This window comes from Exserohilum turcica, assembly GCF_000359705.1.
Source record: "Exserohilum turcica Et28A unplaced genomic scaffold SETTUscaffold_18, whole genome shotgun sequence".
NCBI lineage: Eukaryota > Fungi > Ascomycota > Dothideomycetes > Pleosporales > Pleosporaceae > Exserohilum > Exserohilum turcicum.
Window position 1 is genome coordinate 24,669 of NW_007360003.1, and position 15,836 is coordinate 40,504.

General features: G+C 49.6%; 6 protein-coding genes across 6 annotated transcripts; 1 reads left to right on the forward strand and 5 right to left on the reverse strand.

Moving 5' to 3' along the window:
• Nucleotides 1–4,930: 4,930 nt before the first annotated feature.
• Nucleotides 4,931–6,827, reverse strand: SETTUDRAFT_108839 (uncharacterized protein; the record flags this gene model as incomplete). The annotated part of the gene is made up of 3 exons (XM_008026383.1): nt 4,931–5,184; nt 5,240–6,688; nt 6,746–6,827. 3 exons carry the CDS (start codon nt 6,825–6,827, stop codon nt 4,931–4,933), a joined length of 1,785 nt encoding a protein of 594 aa, XP_008024574.1.
• Nucleotides 6,828–7,981: 1,154 nt separating this feature from the next.
• On the reverse strand, nt 7,982–8,296 carry SETTUDRAFT_39140 (uncharacterized protein; the record flags this gene model as incomplete). Its single annotated transcript, XM_008026351.1, has 1 exon — nt 7,982–8,296. One exon carries the CDS (start codon nt 8,294–8,296, stop codon nt 7,982–7,984), a length of 315 nt encoding a protein of 104 aa, XP_008024542.1.
• A 675-nt stretch (nt 8,297–8,971) lies between these two features.
• SETTUDRAFT_47148 (uncharacterized protein) lies at nt 8,972–10,623 on the reverse strand (the record flags this gene model as incomplete). Its single annotated transcript, XM_008026368.1, has 4 exons — nt 8,972–9,424; nt 9,473–9,817; nt 9,864–10,280; nt 10,330–10,623. The coding sequence occupies 4 exons, from the start codon at nt 10,621–10,623 to the stop codon at nt 8,972–8,974; spliced, it is 1,509 nt and encodes a 502-aa protein (XP_008024559.1).
• Nucleotides 10,624–11,092: 469 nt separating this feature from the next.
• On the reverse strand, nt 11,093–12,589 carry SETTUDRAFT_176992 (uncharacterized protein; the record flags this gene model as incomplete). The annotated part of the gene is made up of 2 exons (XM_008026384.1): nt 11,093–11,961; nt 12,013–12,589. 2 exons carry the CDS (start codon nt 12,587–12,589, stop codon nt 11,093–11,095), a joined length of 1,446 nt encoding a protein of 481 aa, XP_008024575.1.
• A 671-nt stretch (nt 12,590–13,260) lies between these two features.
• SETTUDRAFT_168824 (uncharacterized protein) lies at nt 13,261–14,593 on the forward strand. The gene is made up of 3 exons (XM_008026385.1): nt 13,261–13,385; nt 13,449–13,727; nt 13,784–14,593. Exons 1-3 carry the CDS (start codon nt 13,383–13,385, stop codon nt 14,258–14,260), a joined length of 759 nt encoding a protein of 252 aa, XP_008024576.1. The 5' UTR covers nt 13,261–13,382; the 3' UTR covers nt 14,261–14,593.
• Nucleotides 14,594–14,705: 112 nt separating this feature from the next.
• On the reverse strand, nt 14,706–15,530 carry SETTUDRAFT_27975 (uncharacterized protein; the record flags this gene model as incomplete). Its single annotated transcript, XM_008026330.1, has 1 exon — nt 14,706–15,530. One exon carries the CDS (start codon nt 15,528–15,530, stop codon nt 14,706–14,708), a length of 825 nt encoding a protein of 274 aa, XP_008024521.1.
• Nucleotides 15,531–15,836: the final 306 nt, after the last annotated feature.

Here is a 15,836-nt window from a genome sequence, read left to right on the forward strand (position 1 = left end):
GTTCGTCTGTTGATAGGCCAATTCATCTGCTGACAAGGCTTGAAACAGTTAGCTCTTTGACACCCAGCTTTAATCACGTACTTGTATTGAACAACAAATTTTCATACAAATATAAAGAGAATTTTTATAAGTTTAACACTTTTCAAGTACAGAATGAACAACTCTTACCCATCAAAATTCTTCTTTGTAGTGTACTTCAGCCCTTCCTTCTCCGCCTGCGCAAAGGTTTCACACATGATTTCCGAATGTTTGGATGGATGTGGCCCAGTTGAACACTTGAAAGGCAAAGGAATCGAAAGGAATCCTGTTGCCATCTTTGTAATAGGTTCAATCACATTGCGTTCCTGTCCTTGCCTTTCGGAATATTGAAGCTCCAGAGCACGCGGACATTGATATAAAGGGAGCGCTCCGCAACGTGCACTCTGGGGCATACTCGCTGTCCACTATGTACCGTATGTAAAATCGCCTCGCGCGTAGGCATCTGCGGCGTTGATATATTCGGCAGCCGAGAGACTCCTGTCATGATATCGTCTTGGATCAAATCTGTCTGAGTCTGGGAACAGATTTGGATTGCGCTGTATTGCCCTGTAATCTGCTTAGCCTTTCTTTTTTAATCAATAGCGTTATTATCATCTACGCATCACTAATTCAGTACAGCCACTGAACATTTGGGGATATAGTAGCCTTCATATCAGTCGTCTTCACTTGTAGTATGGAACATCCCGAACTGATTGACCGGTCGCCAACGCAGTACTTCTTTTACCATTGACCCAACGTAGTGAAGACCCTTCTTATCATACCAGTTTGGAAGGCGTCTTCCACCAAAAACCCGATCAATTTCCTCCTGTGCTATCTTTGCCGTCTCTGGGTACAAGGTCATAGCCAGTATCCAGTTAATCACAATTGTAGCAGTCATTTCAGTAGCGGCTTCAATAAGACCGCCACACCTGTATGCAGCAAGAAGCTCATCAATCCTATTTTTAGCCGGATCATTCAAGTAAAAATGCCTATAGAACGACTCAAGAGCCGACCTCCCTCTTCAAGCGGTTCATAGATCTCAGTACACTTTACTATCGTGCTCAAGTATTGTTTTGCGTGTGTACGCCAGTTGCCTAGTAGGAACTCTGGTAATACGGCGAGCGACCGGAAACTCTCAACCACATATCTTCCAGGGGCGGTCACATCAGTCAGGCGATCGAGTACTTTCTATATCTTGTTGGTGAGTGGTTCCTGAAAGGATTGGAACCGATAGCCGTATGCAACAAGCATAATAACTGCTGTAGAGTAGCGGCGGTTGATGGTATAAAAGTTGCTAGGTGATTTGATCAGTTCCTGCAGAAGCTGTTTAGACTCAAAGTCCTAGACAGACTGGTATCTGACTGGATTATTCAAGTTGAGTATCGCATGGCTGTGCTGGCGCAGTTGGCGCAGTTGGCGCCATTGAAGGCCATAAGGTATAAAGAGCTGTCGGCGGCCAGCTCTGGCAAAATCTTGCGCGAGAGGAAGTGGTGGCCGTGAAGAGTAATTGTTGGATTTCTTGTCCATAAGATCCCTGACAACCTTTGGCGAAGAGAGCCAAACATAGTCAGTCACGCCAACTTTAGTGTAGAACAAATCGCTGTATGATCTATGCCGTTTTCGCACGACATGATACACCTCATCCGAGTCAGCCAAGTTGAAGAGGTTTCCGATAAGTGGTTTTCTACAGGGTCCTGAAGGCAGCTGTCGCCTGTAAGGATACTTAAATGATTGACAATTTCTTAAGGCGTGAAGGTTGCAGCATAATCAAATTCAGAGCTAGTTGTCTGACGTACCCTTAATGTATTTGGGATAAGCACTAAGTAGAAAGCTATAGGTAACGCCACTACAGATCCTAGGATATGTGACACGTTCGCCGATAGGGCCTGGAATTCCAGGGTTGAAAGAATGTTCATAGTAGATCCTAGCAAAGTGTCTCTCTCTGCATTTGTTAGAAGCGAATGATGTGTAAGTTTAAGAGATCAAGCAGTTAGGGATGCTTACCCCACCACCTACACAACGCCCCATTTCCATTCCTTGGTCCGTACAGTACGGAGAACATACTGAGTTCCTTCCCTACCCAAGCTCTGTTTATCAATTGCCCACATACTATGTGCGATCTGCTAATGATCCGGGTAGCCTGACTATACGCTTAGATGCGGTACTTCACGCGCACACATCTGGGCAGACATGCATTAGGAGTGTTTTGTGTTTGAACAATTGACATAAACAATTTCAACCGCCAAAGAGTCGCATGTTGATTGTTATTCTACATACAATCTTGACCCATTCTACTATGATATACGCAGCCAAAGCCTGGCGCATAGTCTCCCAACACGTGTCATGATTGACAGATGAGGGATTTCCTGAGAGTTCGTTGCCGTGCCCTGCACAGCCTAATCCGCATCTTTATCCTGTAATACTTCCGATTCTAATTAGAGTTTTTAAATTACCTTCGGGTCTTTTCAACATCTTTAGATAGTGCATTAATTCGCGGCGCCGCTGACGCTGTACAGCTAAGATCACTTATTAAAAATCTTATTATACTTTACACGAGAATCAGTAGCTCCCTTTTGAGTTAAGCCTGTCAGTGTTATACTCAAACTCAAACTCAGTTTTACAGTACTTTGGCGACATAGCGGTCTCCTGAGTGTAAGCTATATTGCCCCTCTCAGTTATTATATTAGAGAGCGAGGTGAGTCAAGAGATGGTTGTATTGTGACGTTCCATGCATTGTGTAATGTGTTGTACAAGGGGCTTACCGGCTAGCTTGTAAGGCAACTGAATAACAACGTTGGGTTTCGCTACTAGATCGGTCATGTCTAACAAGTTATAAATTGCGAACATAGTGCTTAGATATTTCATTACAGTGCAAACTCTATAGCGCTCTGATAGTGCACTATATATGCAGACCCCTGCTTTGAAGGGAGTCATTGGACCTTTACCCTTAGCGTAAGCTGCATCGGTATACTAATGAACTATGTTGCTGATTGTAGCAAATGAATATCTGTGCTTTATAGCTTGATTTTGGTCTAGAAGCTATCGTACCCTGAAGCCCTCATATTAGTGTAGAATATATAAACATGTAGAGATGCACGTGGGAATTTTAGTCTTTAGTCGGATTCTACTTACCTTTCGACTTGGTACCTATCTACTACAATGCAGTTTACCTATACTGCTTTCCTTGTTATCGCTTATAGCACTGTTCTTATCCTAGGACAGTGTACAAAATCTTTTGGAACTTATCAAGTACAGGACTATTAAGTTCTCATGCTTAAGTTTCCTAACTGACTTGTAGACAGACTTGTAATCATGATAACACTCGAGTGGTATGTACACTATATACAGCTCTGAATACTTATATTAAGCCGTTTGGCTAGGTAGATTGAATGCAAGGGATATTCTGGAACATCGTTGCTAGCCTGTGAGCCTCCTTTTAAATGCCTATTCATTCGAAGAGATGGTATCTGGGGATGTGCTTAGGCTCGGCACACATTCTTTGCAAGTCGTGATTTGAATTCTCATCTCATGTTGGTGAGAGAACCAGAAATGATCAATGTTCCATGGATTTTTGGGGGCCAACCAGTTCAACTTCAGAATAGCAATCAAGTGTAGCAAGAAATTGATATACCTCAACCTGCATGCTGGATTAATCCTCTAATCGCAATACACAGTGTAGATGAGTGATGCACTACTCACTAAAGCAATGTTGCGGCCAATGCAGGTGCGTAGGCCTGAACCTTTGAAGGCCATATTATCAGAGTCGAGATAATTTGCTTTTTCGAAAGATTCTGTCTTTCCGGCTTAAAATTGCCTGGATCTTCCCACTAGATTTTCTTGTCTTTGTTCTTTGCAAGTGCAGATACTCCAACATAAGTACCCTCCGGTATGGTCTTTCCGTGTACTACCAACCGAGCAGGCGCATGTCTCAATAGCTGCTAGGTAATAGATAGCAACATTCTCATGGCTTTCTTTGTTGCTGCAACAAAGTTAGGCAGTCTTTAGGTCTAAGTGTAACTGATCGGTTCTTCCAAGCCGTAGGGCTCGTAGTAATCCTCAACTTCCCTCTGCACTTTCTAGTAAACCTTTGGGTGTTTGCAGAAGTAATATAGGCAAGTTCTCATGGAAATTGATGTTGTATCAGCACCTGCCCCACTCAATCATACTGTCAGGACCCTTTATATCAAAGTCATAATAATAACTCAGAGCCTCTCTAAGCAATGCACACCACGTGCTCCCCGATGATGATACCATTTTCTTCATGATATCAGGCTCATTTTTCTTCGGCAAGGCCTCCAAAGCAAGGAACTTTCAGATTTGATACGGCCAATCTTGTATCGAGTGATCTAGGCTTGGCATGGTGGTATTTGAATAAGAATTGGCGTGGAGTCGAAGCATCGCAGGCTCTGAACATGGCTTTCGTTCGTGCTTTGAAAAGTTCCAAATAACCTACCGTCCATATTTTCTGAGCAGTGAAAAATGACTTTTTTGGATTCGAGGTCTGACAGATACTCTATATACCTCGCTCCTGGCGAGATGCGGAAGGTTTGCAAGCCCTTTACAGCATACAGTACCATATTCGGCCAAGCCGTGAGGTATGAACATAGTCCCTCGGACAAGAGAATAATTACCGCACACGAGAAAGATCAGAGTATGAGGAGTTGACTGGGAATCAAATATGTATCTGGCTTCACGTGTCAGACTGAAGAGAAATGCTGAGCTTTCTCGTCTTGGTGCGTAAGCCTATATAGTCTGCAAAATTGCTTTTTGGTTTTCCATCACCACGCAGATACTTGAACATGACACTTTTGTCAAGATGCTTGCATTTTGCATCATATGCCAACAAGCTTCTTAAAAAATTGTTTAGTCTATATCATTCCAACCTCTAGAGTCTTGTGTCTACTGGCCTAGTCTAGACTGCCTTGAAATGAGGCGCATTAAGAATAATTCCCATGGAAAGACCTCCAATAGTACCGGCGATGGGAATTGTCATGATCCAGGAGAAGACTAATAGACCAACTCGCTGCCAGTTGATAGCCTTGTAAGTCCCATTACAGAGACCAACACCGACAGTGGCGCCAGTAATGCACATTGAAGTGGAGACGGGAAGGGAATATTGTGAGAAGATGAGGACAGTAAGTGCGGCACCCATCTCCATAGAGCAGCCTGTTACAAGTTAGTATATGTGAGATGCTGGTCATAACAGGGTGAAGTAGCGTACCTCTGCTAGGTGAGTGATAGGTGATTTTGTTGCCCATGACCTTCATGATATTGTAGCCATACGTGATAAGGCCCAGAGAAAGAGTTGCAGAGAGCACAGCAAGCTGCCAGAGAGGAACGGGTGCTTTGGACCGAGAAGCTTCACCAGTGTTCCAAGCACTGTAGATGACGGCCCAGGGTCCAACAGCATTACCAATATCATTAGCACCGTGTGCAAAGGATGCGGTGCAAGCAGTGATAACCTGAACGAAAGAGTATGTGTGCTCAACTTCGTTAGGGTATTTCTTGGCATGGCTGTAGACACGCTCCATGCGTTTTCCTTCGGGGGTACCATGAATTCCAGTCTGGGCAGCGTGAATGTCGTAGTTGATACCATAAAGAGCACCGACCATGATCATAGCGGGAATTCGTTTGACGGTAATGATCATGTTCTTTCTCTCGTATATTTCGCCACTTTCAATCTTGTTGTCGTGAAGGTAGCGCATAGCCCATCCAAGAAGGCCACGTTTAGCCCTGATTTTGGCGTGGAAGCGGTCCTGGCCTTGTTGGACAAGCTCTTTGTAGGTAAGCTGGTGATGTTCCTCGACAACAGTGCCCTTCTCAAACCCGGTAGCGGTGCCAGAGTCCGAGTCACTGTTGGTGTGCGCAACCGTGACGTCGTGATCTTCCTGTACAACAGCGTAATCGGGAACGACGACAGCTTCGGCGTTGTCCTGAGCAGGACGTTTGAATAAAAGCGGCCCCTGGATAACATGCCACCAGCGTACATTCGAGTCGCGCTTCACGACCTTGGCATGCAAGTATGGCACGAAGAAAATGAAAGACAGGACGGCGAGTCCGACACCGCAAGACATGGTAACAGTAGCGACATACCATGCTGGCTTCTTGTTGAGGCCAAGCTTGGGGGAGCCCTTGTAGACGACTGACAGGGTGCAGATGGTTCCTGCGACGAGAAAAAAGAAGGGTGCAGTCCAGATGGCCCAGGGAATGGGGTTTTTGCGGAGGTGTACTGTCAGTTTGATCAACATAAAGATGATAGCACCGAAGCATGCAGAGGCCAGAGGAGCCATTCCAAGACCAGCAAAGATGGCTCCGAGGCCTTTGCCCTTGTTCCATCCCCATTGTACTTCGGAAGCGCCGGCAACTGCAACACCGACACCAGCGACGGAGGAGATGAGCGAGTATGAGGAGGAGACGTGGGCAGAGTGCTTGGTGCACCACATGACCCATAGGGATGCACCGGCAAGCGCGCAGGTGAAGGCCAGCATCTGAACCCCGGCGTCTCCCTTGAAGGCGCTGGTAGGAATGATGCCGTTCTTGATCGTGTCAGCAGTACGGGCGCCGACAGTAATAGCGCCGACCATCTCGAAGATGGTGCCGAGAATCATGGCCTGGCGGTACGAGACTGAGCGCGAGGAGACGGATGTAGCCCATGCATTGGCGACATCATCTTGGTCCATATGATTAGCATTGTGTCACACGAGTCGGTTGCTGAGACTTGACATACTAGCACCGTTGTTGTAGGCATCTAGCATGGCAAAGAAGGTGCCAATGGCAAAAACATAGTTGTACTGTGTGAGACGGGGCATCTTGGCTGGGTCTCCACGAGGGAGACGGCACTCTGGCGGCGTGAGAAGTGCAGGCTTGAGGCGACGGTGGTTGGGTTGGCTATGGGGGGGAACCCGTGAGATGCGTTTATATACAAAAACATGGCGTTCCAGGCCATCTGGGGTGATTGTAGCCTGTGGGCAGCGGTCCATAGCCAAGCATCCGAAGACGCAAATCGTGGCCACGGAATGACATGCTCCATGAGGGAGCGACAGGCGTCACTCGGGAGCCAGTGAAAAGGCGCAACGTGAGAAGACAGGCCAAGAGAACGTGTGCACAACGCGGTGTTGTATTGGCCGGCTCGTATGCTGGCGGGGGACGTACGAGTATGTTTTGGTGGAGTCTGAGAGCCAAGAGAAATTAAGCCGAGACCAGAGCTTCCTCCGGGCCTTGGGCGGGGCTTGGCGGAAGCTTGCCAAGCCCCGCGATGCTCCGGCGGGCGCAGGCGATACACATGGCAGCGAGCCAATGGCAAGGCGCAGACCAGCAACGTGTGCTCACCACATCTGTCTGGCCGTGATGCTATCACGTGCCGATACACAGTCCTTCGCCGCCGGGCACGCTGGCTATCTGTATACTACGGATCACAAATGCATTCGCAATTACGTGTGCAATACTGCGCTCCTTTGTTCTGCAACTTGCACTTCCGACGGTTAGAATCCACTTTGTGTTGCGGCTACTCATAGTGAGCTTACTGCGGCCTGGCAATTGAAATAAGGGTTACAGTATGAGCCTTCAGGGCATGTATTGGCGGCAACGCCCAAAACAAATACAGTGAGAAGGTGGATAGGGCGCATGGTGAGAAAATGCCCGCTTCCATCGGCACAAAGGTTAAGGGTGGTGGAAAATACTCTCTATGGTACACACCATGTGTGAACTACTTATAGCCAACTAGCCGAAGCACACTCCCTCCCCTAATCGCAGCTTATGCTGAGAAATTTGATCATCTCTATTTTTTTAAATCAGAAGAATATTGCTCTCGTGGTTCAGAGTGTCAATGCGTCTGACTTCAAGCCGAGCAGTCAGACTACTTGACCTGCCTCTGACAAATTTGTATCAACCATGCGTGCCGCAAGCCGGATTGATAAATTTCCGGATAGCATTTAGCCCGTTCAGTGACGGCGAGCTAACGTCTTCAATTAGGTAGCTGACTCAGACCTTGTGCCTGCGCTCTCGTCAAATCTATGTGCGGCCCTTCTTCGCCCTCACCCAAAGGCACACTAGCCGCGTCGTTGCTATCTACCACTACCACCTGCGGCTTCAACTCGACATTCGCAGCCTTGTCTATATCGAACTCGGAACCTTGGAGCAGTGGACAGGGTGCAGCGTCATTAATGACGATACAAACGTCGCGGCAGCTGTCAAGACGACAAGGTTTCCAGCCGACCCCAGCTTTCCAAGTCTTGCGCATTAGGAATAAATTTAGCGCTGACAAGTGACTGTTGTACATGTGGTTTTTGATGTCTTGAGATGGGTATTTAGTACCTTCAGTGTGAACTAGTCGACATGGTGTTGCTCTAGATTTGTCTTTGGCTTGTGCAGTATCCCAAGTAATAGATCCTGTTTCTTTTCATCAAGGCACACAATTCTCTTTCTGATCTACTATCTTTTCTCGCTCTTTGCAAATGATCCACCAAAACCAACTGCTTGGCCCAACACTGGAAAATCGAAGGCATGGCAATCTGGGCATAACATCTGCCAAGCTTAGCGCCATTCAATATACTTCTGGGAACACAGCAGATTGTTGGGCATCACTTGGATTGCGGCGGTATGCTGCGTCTGATGGTGGGGTACTTACTTAACTCCGGTTGTACAGTAAGTAAGTAAAGTGGGGTTCAAGCTCCAGGATGGCTACAGAGAGATCCGGGCCACGTTAACCACCATCCGCATCCTGTCTGCGCGTAACGCACACATCTTCAGTGTGTAAAAGACTTCTTGGGACAGTCATGTCAAAAGCTGCATTCTTAGGCATCTACAAGACTACTCTGATTGCACCTCATTAGCACTGTAGACGTAGTTGTGTCATGTACCCTCTCTCTCTCTCTATTTGTACTCGTGTACTCTCCGCTTGACATTCAAGTCAGACAAGAAAATTATGTATGCTGATACAAACTTGCGTCTTTGCTCACCCACCCCGAGCTTTTCTAATAGTCCGCCTGCCCGCGTCTACCAGATCAAAATCAATATAAACCCATTGTTTTCTCTGCGGCTCCTGCCTCGGCGCTAACAAGTTGCCTTCTATCATCTTCTTTTCTAGCTTTGGGAAGCACATCCAGAGAAATAACAGGATTGCAAGCACAGCTAGAATAATGGGCTGTAGAACGCTCACACCCTTGGCTTGGGCCAAGGAACCAATGCCAAAAGGAAGCACGGCACCTCCTCCTCCGCCGAATGCAGCTGCAAAGCCAATTGCTGACACATGCAGGTACGGAGGAAGAACTTTAGTTGCTGCAACGATGATGGCGGGAAATAGAGGACCAAGAAAGAAGCCTTGGAGTGCGACAAAGACCGCTGACACGTGGAACGACGGGACCAGCCAAAACATTAACTGACATATTATGGCTGCAGCAATATAAATCTGTCAAACAATAAGCATTCTACTATGAATATTAGTCGAGCAGCATACTATTATTGCGAGTTTTTCGCCGAGCTTGGGGGTAATGAAGCCGAGTATAAGGCGGCCAACAGTAATGCCAGTCCAGAACCCGGTGGCTACCATACCAGACTCGAAATCGCTACCTGCACGTTCCCGTCGCATAAAGGTAACAATCCAGCCACCAAGAGCAACTTCCGCTCCGACATAACCAAGAAGAAATATGGACGCGACCCAGGTCACGCGGCTTTTGAGTGCTTGTCTCAGGCGGCTTCCCCCGCCTATAGTCGTCCGAGGGTTTTTTGCGCGATACACACGACCAGAGATTGGCCAGAATGCCCAAAGTGATGTCGCGAGCTCCATCACTGCGCCACCAAGCTAAACATGGTCAGTTACGCCCTTCTGGATACTTTGTGAGGCTTACCATGATATAGTAAAACTGGTACCATTGCCACTCATTCTTGGTGATAAGACTGGTTGCTGCGAGCGGGCTAAGAACAGCCCCAAGACCGTAGAGACCATGCAAGAAGCCAAGGATTTCGTTCGCATTCGCCATATTCCCAACCCAGGCATTCCATGCTGCGTCCAAGATGCCGTTTCCAAAGCCTGCAAAGATGAAGAGGACAACTAGCACAGGATACGGTGGGTGGAGTGCGATTCCAACATAGGCTGCAATGTGGCAAGTCGGTCCAAGGAAAGCGATACCCCGCTGGCCAAAACGCATATGGAGCCAGTTGTTCAGAAGAGCCGCACCAACATAGCCGCCTAGAGGCGAGAGAAAGACAAGCGATACTACGACATAGGTCAGGTCATAGTATTCCTCCAGGTACGGAATAATGGCCTGGGTAGTATTAGCAGGATGCACAGTTGAATTCCAATGAGACACCCACGCCATAAGCAGCATCGTTGGCGCCCATGATGGTGAAAGCGAACAAGGTAGCAAGCGTGCGAAAGATATTGGCTCGAGGGTTGTTCCATCGCTCTGTCACCGACACGGTGGTCGAGGGCTGTGGTAGGAACTCTACAGGATCGATGCATTCCGAGGTTTTGTCACCTAGCTGACGAGCTTGGCTACGCAGCGCAGCTTGATCTACAGGCTGCAATTCGATGTTCGGGTGCGAAATTCTATTCGTCGACGCGCGGACGGTTGCGGGAGACTGTGTGATGGTGTTAGTATGCGACATGGTGGTTGCTCAACTCGTGTTGACAAGACGCAACAATTGCGGATTCCAGCGATCAAGGGACATGTGCAACTTATACCCAGGCCGCACAACCATGTATTCCTCGCCCGCAGCATGTGGAGATGCTTGGCTCCGATTCCGTCGCGTCAATGTAAGTAAATGACGTCGGATGGGTAAACCTCGGGACCCCGGTGGGAGCGATGGAAGCAAAGCACTAACCAGATGGAGCGGTAGAATGCGAAAAGCCCATGAGCGCGAAGGCTTTCTACGCGAGTCATCTGCACATGTGCTCATGTCACAGTCAACGCTTGTCAACATGGAAAACAGAAATGGCTCGCACGAGTCAACATCTTTTGGAACTACGCATCGAGGAGTTACGAATACACGGGACTATATGTGGCCCGGATAGCCGCCATTGCTGTAAGTTGATTTACTCGTCCTAACTCGACTCTGGCATGACTCGGAAGCGCCCTCAAGCCAGACTTGGATACACAACAGGGCTCTTGTAGCCATTTTTGCCGACTGCCCTAACACCAAATATGACATTGTCTTTGGTGAGGGGAAGAATTGCATTTCCTGCCTTACCTACATCAACGGCGTGGGTCCACAAGCTAGCTGTAGTTGGTCGCCAAACAACCTCATAGCTTGCCACATCGGGGCTGTCGGATGCAATCCATTGAATTCGCGAGTTGTTATCAAATATGACCGTGTCTATGGTGACGTTGCGCGGCATTCCAGGAGCTTGCGAGAGCGACCAGAGAGTTGCAAGATTGACTTTGCCAACACGTGCCGTATACTCAAAATCAACAAATTCAATCCGATCCCCATAAACAGTGCCATTTTCTGTGCGCACATCCTCATGTTGGTGAGCAAAATTCTCGTTGGGCTCGGTGTAGCGAATTGCAGGATATCCAGCGCGAAGGAATCCGGTGTGGTCACCACCGCGGAGGAAGCGATCCAGTCGATAGATAATGGCAATGTTCATACCGGTGGCATCGTTGGCAGCAACTTCGGCCGAGAACCGGGCCAGCTCTCGCGCAGGGGTGTCGTTTTCGCCGCCCATCTGAAGGCGCAGAGTAGGAGTAAGATAGCTCTGGCCTGTGAGTGATATTCCCTCGGCAAAAGCGCGAACGGTATAAGGGTCCTTTTGACCACGGTCGCCAGTTGAAGAGCCAACAATATCGCAGTTTAGCATACCCTCGACATTTGTGCTAGCATTCTTCAGCGTGTTGGCAAAGTGAGTAGAGCCATAGAGGCCTTGTTCCTCGCCAGAGACAGCCCCGAGAATAATGGTAGATTCGGGCTGATGCTTGGAGAGTATACGAGCCATCTCCATGGCGACTGTTCGGGGTCAATCCTTTGTATTTGTGGGGAAATGTAGGAAGCACTTACTAGCTGTTCCACTGGCGTCGTCATTGGCACCTGGCGAGTCGGCTTCGTAGTTGAGAACGTCTGTGACCCGGCTGTCATAGTGGCCAGTCATGACATAGACTCTACTTGGATCCTCACTTCCTTTGACGGTTGCTAAAACATTCGAAATGGTCACTGGGAACGGGATCCTGGTGGCCACGCCTTGAAGGTAACTTTGCACCTGGACCGTCATGGTACCGTTACTCTCGTCAGCATACTTTTGCATTCCAGAGGCAATCCAGTCCCTCGCAGCATTGACACCACGTGTTGAGCTGTTGTACGTGGCGAGCGTGTGGCGGGTTCCAAAAGAGACGAGCTTCTTGATAGTAGCTTCGATATTCGCAGCGCTCACTTGATTCAACATGGATCGCATTTCCGCATCCGGTGCTTGCGGGACGAGCTCAGTCCCGACGTCCGAGGGAGGCCATGCCGCGTTTGCACATTTGGTGTACGATTCATCGTTGACTGCCACTAGGGGCGGAAGATTGCGTTCATGGATATCGTGCGCGGATGCTCTATACAAGAGCGCAGCAGTGTACAAGACGGACAGGTATTGCATGTCGAAATTATGAGGGAATCAAGTTGCAGCCATCCAAGGCTCTCGCCGTAGGTCTTTATACATAAGGGCAACATATCAGGAGACTGGGCGAAGGACATGGTGTCGTAATATTGGGCCGCCGTGCGGGGGAGCGTACATTGACATGTTTTATGCAAGCCTTCTGTGCCGGCTAGAGGGTCCAATCAACAGCACCGGTGTCTCGTCGTCTTATGGCGGTTCCTGTCGGCGGGCGGGGGGGCAGCGACTCGACGGGGGCAAATACCCAGCCTTTAGTAGGCATGGACCTGGTACTTAGTTCTCGGATAGGCAGGAGGCGAGCACGGCGACCTCAACAGGCAATGCACTGACGCTCGACTGGGCGAGGCCGGGAGCGACGATGAGGCGAGAGGTGCGGCGCAGGTGTAGCGGCCAACGAAGAGAAAGAAGGAAGTGTGGTTGGAGTTGGCTGGAAGAGGGAAGTGGAAACATTGTTCCGGCTAATACAAATGCGCCCACCCCCGTGCACGTGCCGCCATGGTGGGGTGGAGTGGGGTAGGGGGGGATGGGTGGGGGTCAAGGCATCCACATCTGCCGGGGCTAGCCAGAAGCAGCCTAGCGTGAGAATGCGCCGGCGAGCTCTGAACAGTTGAAGCCAATGCCGGCCATGATGCAATCTGTCAAGTCCCCAGCACGTGAACGTCTGCCTGCGAACAGGCAACGGCACAATACTTACTTGTAGCTGCTGCCGCTGCTGCGACTCTCTGACTACGCCGTCTCTCTCTCTCGAATTTGCCCCCCGCCCAGCAAGTCCGCAATGGTTGGTCTCCTTACGCATGCATACATATGATATTAGCCCAGTGCACACTCACGTCGCAAACAGAACGCCCTCTTCAACTCGGCCCTCCGCCAATCCACGTCGATACGAAAGGACCTGGACCAATTTGCTGATTCAGCGGCCCCTTCGCCCCACCTCCAGGCCCAGCTCAATGCCTCTCTCACAACCTTTGCGCGCACCATCGATGACTATGGCAAGCTCGCCAGACAGGAGCCGGTGCAGACCAAGGCGGAGAAGGCGCAGGAGAGGCTAAAGACCTTCAGGGCCGAGCTGGACGAGTACCGCGCAAGCTTCAAGCGCATCAAGAGCGCCAACGAGGACATTGTATGCTTCCAGACGCACATCCCACGTCGCATGGCACTGCTTACACGCTTCGACAGCAAACCATCCAAGCGCGCACCGAACTCCTAGGCCGCCGCCCTCACAACACAGCAACGCCCGAAAACCCATACGCACAGTCAAACCTCGCCGCCCAGCATTCAGCATTTGCCCCCTCGCAGCCCTATGACCCCAACGCCCCTTACCGCCCAAACCCATACTCGGCCGGCGCACCCCAAGGCGGCGAGTATGACCGCGAGGGCCGCGTCCTGCGCGAGAACACCTTCTTCAACAAGACTTCGGACCAGCTGGACGAGTTCCTGGACAGAGGAAGGGCTGTCTTGGGCGACCTACACCAGCAAAGGGACATGCTCAAGGGTACTCAGAGGAGGCTATACACGGTTGCTAACACGCTGGGCATCAGTGGAGACACCATACGCATGGTTGAAAGGCGCGCAAAACAGGACAAGTGGATATTCTGGGGCGGCGTTGTATTCTTCTTTCTCTTCTGCTGGTTGGTGATACACTTTTTGCGGTGAAGAGCGCGGGAAATGGCTGTTTCTCTTTTTGTTGCAAGAGACGCATCAGGCCCAGCAAGGTGTTGGGCGCCTCGAATCAAACAAAGGCACTCACGGCTATGATTTGCGCGGCAAGAGTTTGTTGCCGCGAGACGTCAGGTTACTTCCGCTGTGTTGGGGTTTGCTAATTGACTTCTGCTGGGCGCAGCATTGGCAACTCGAGATTACTTGCTAGACTGCTGTATGACTGCCCTAACGTGGACAGTTCGCTACTAATTGGCGTAAAGAGGGGACTAGCTGAACATGACCTAGATACCCAAATGGACTAAGTATTGTAAATTATACCAGGAAAACCAACATTCACCACTACAACAATGGATCTTCCCACGCGTCCAGGGAGAGATAAGCAATTTCCCGCAAGAATCACGACTCTTGATCAGACCAACCAAACCCCAATCCTTGTCGGTCAAAATGGACAATGTATGAGATAATTCAACTTTCCGTCGACATTGTCTAGCTTGTCGTTGATCTCCCGCTGCTGATGTTGAATGCTGTTAAGCTCATCAAAGTACTCGTCTCGCGGGTATCCAGCGGGCGAAATCATTGGAAGTGGCCAAGCCGAGCTTCGATACGGCGGCGCCACGAGTCGAATTTCTGCATTCCGCCGATGCCGCACCACAGGCGCTGATCTCGCTCGATGGCCTGGACATGGGACCGCCAGGTTCCGCAATGGTCGACCGCGAGGCCACTCCACATAGGGCACTAGTGCTGGGCGGCAGGGATTCAATGCTGCATCTTCGACTCGCTGAAGCTTTGCTGCCGCCGTCTTCCAATCTGGGACGTACTCGAATTTCTCGCACTGCCGTATCCTCTTCGCAGCCGTGGCCCAGAAGCGCAACAGTGCTTCGGCTAGGAGCGTGGATTCAAAGTCCAGTGCCACACACACGAGTACAATGAATGTGTGCCGCGTCTGTTGAAGGCCCCTGGACTCCCATGGGTTATTGATACACTCCACCTCAAGCTGGTCCGTCAGGCGATCACAAAGACGTTGTCGAGTGCCGCCGTCGCCGTGCTGAGCCTGAGGCCCGAGGATGCCAAAAAGGTGTTCCAGCGTCTTCTCAATCCAATACTTCTTGATGCCGAATCGTCCACTGAAATGATCGTCCAGCCTTTGTACCAAGACGTCGCCTTGTATCCAGAACTCTGCTCTTATCCGGGGAAACCATGCGCGGAACGTCCTTGCGTCCACCCATATCTGCTTGTGGCCGAGGTGAACTTTGATGCTCTCCATACTTGCGTCTAATCACCGTGCCAATCACCAAGTGCGTGTCGTCGTTAGAGGATACGGTTGCAATTTGAGTTGCTAAAGTCTTCAAGAGAATGGCTTTGCTGTAGTATATCAGCAGCGAGCGTTATATATGCCTCATACAGTGCGAGCATTATGCTGTGCAGAATGCGGGTGGCAAACCATATTGCATATCTAGCGAGCTCAGCCATACCTTTTGTTACACGGCTCACAGAAAATGTTTGCTTGCAACGACATCTAAAGAAACGACTATTGGAGTGTTGGGTTCTAATAGGCCAACTAGTTGAACAC

Excerpts from the sequence above, each read along its gene's own strand:
- SETTUDRAFT_168824 (XM_008026385.1), top strand. Across the intron at positions 13,728-13,783 it reads AGAGCGCCAACGAGGACATT|CAAACCATCCAAGCGCGCAC; the intron begins GTATGCTTCCAG and ends ACGCTTCGACAG.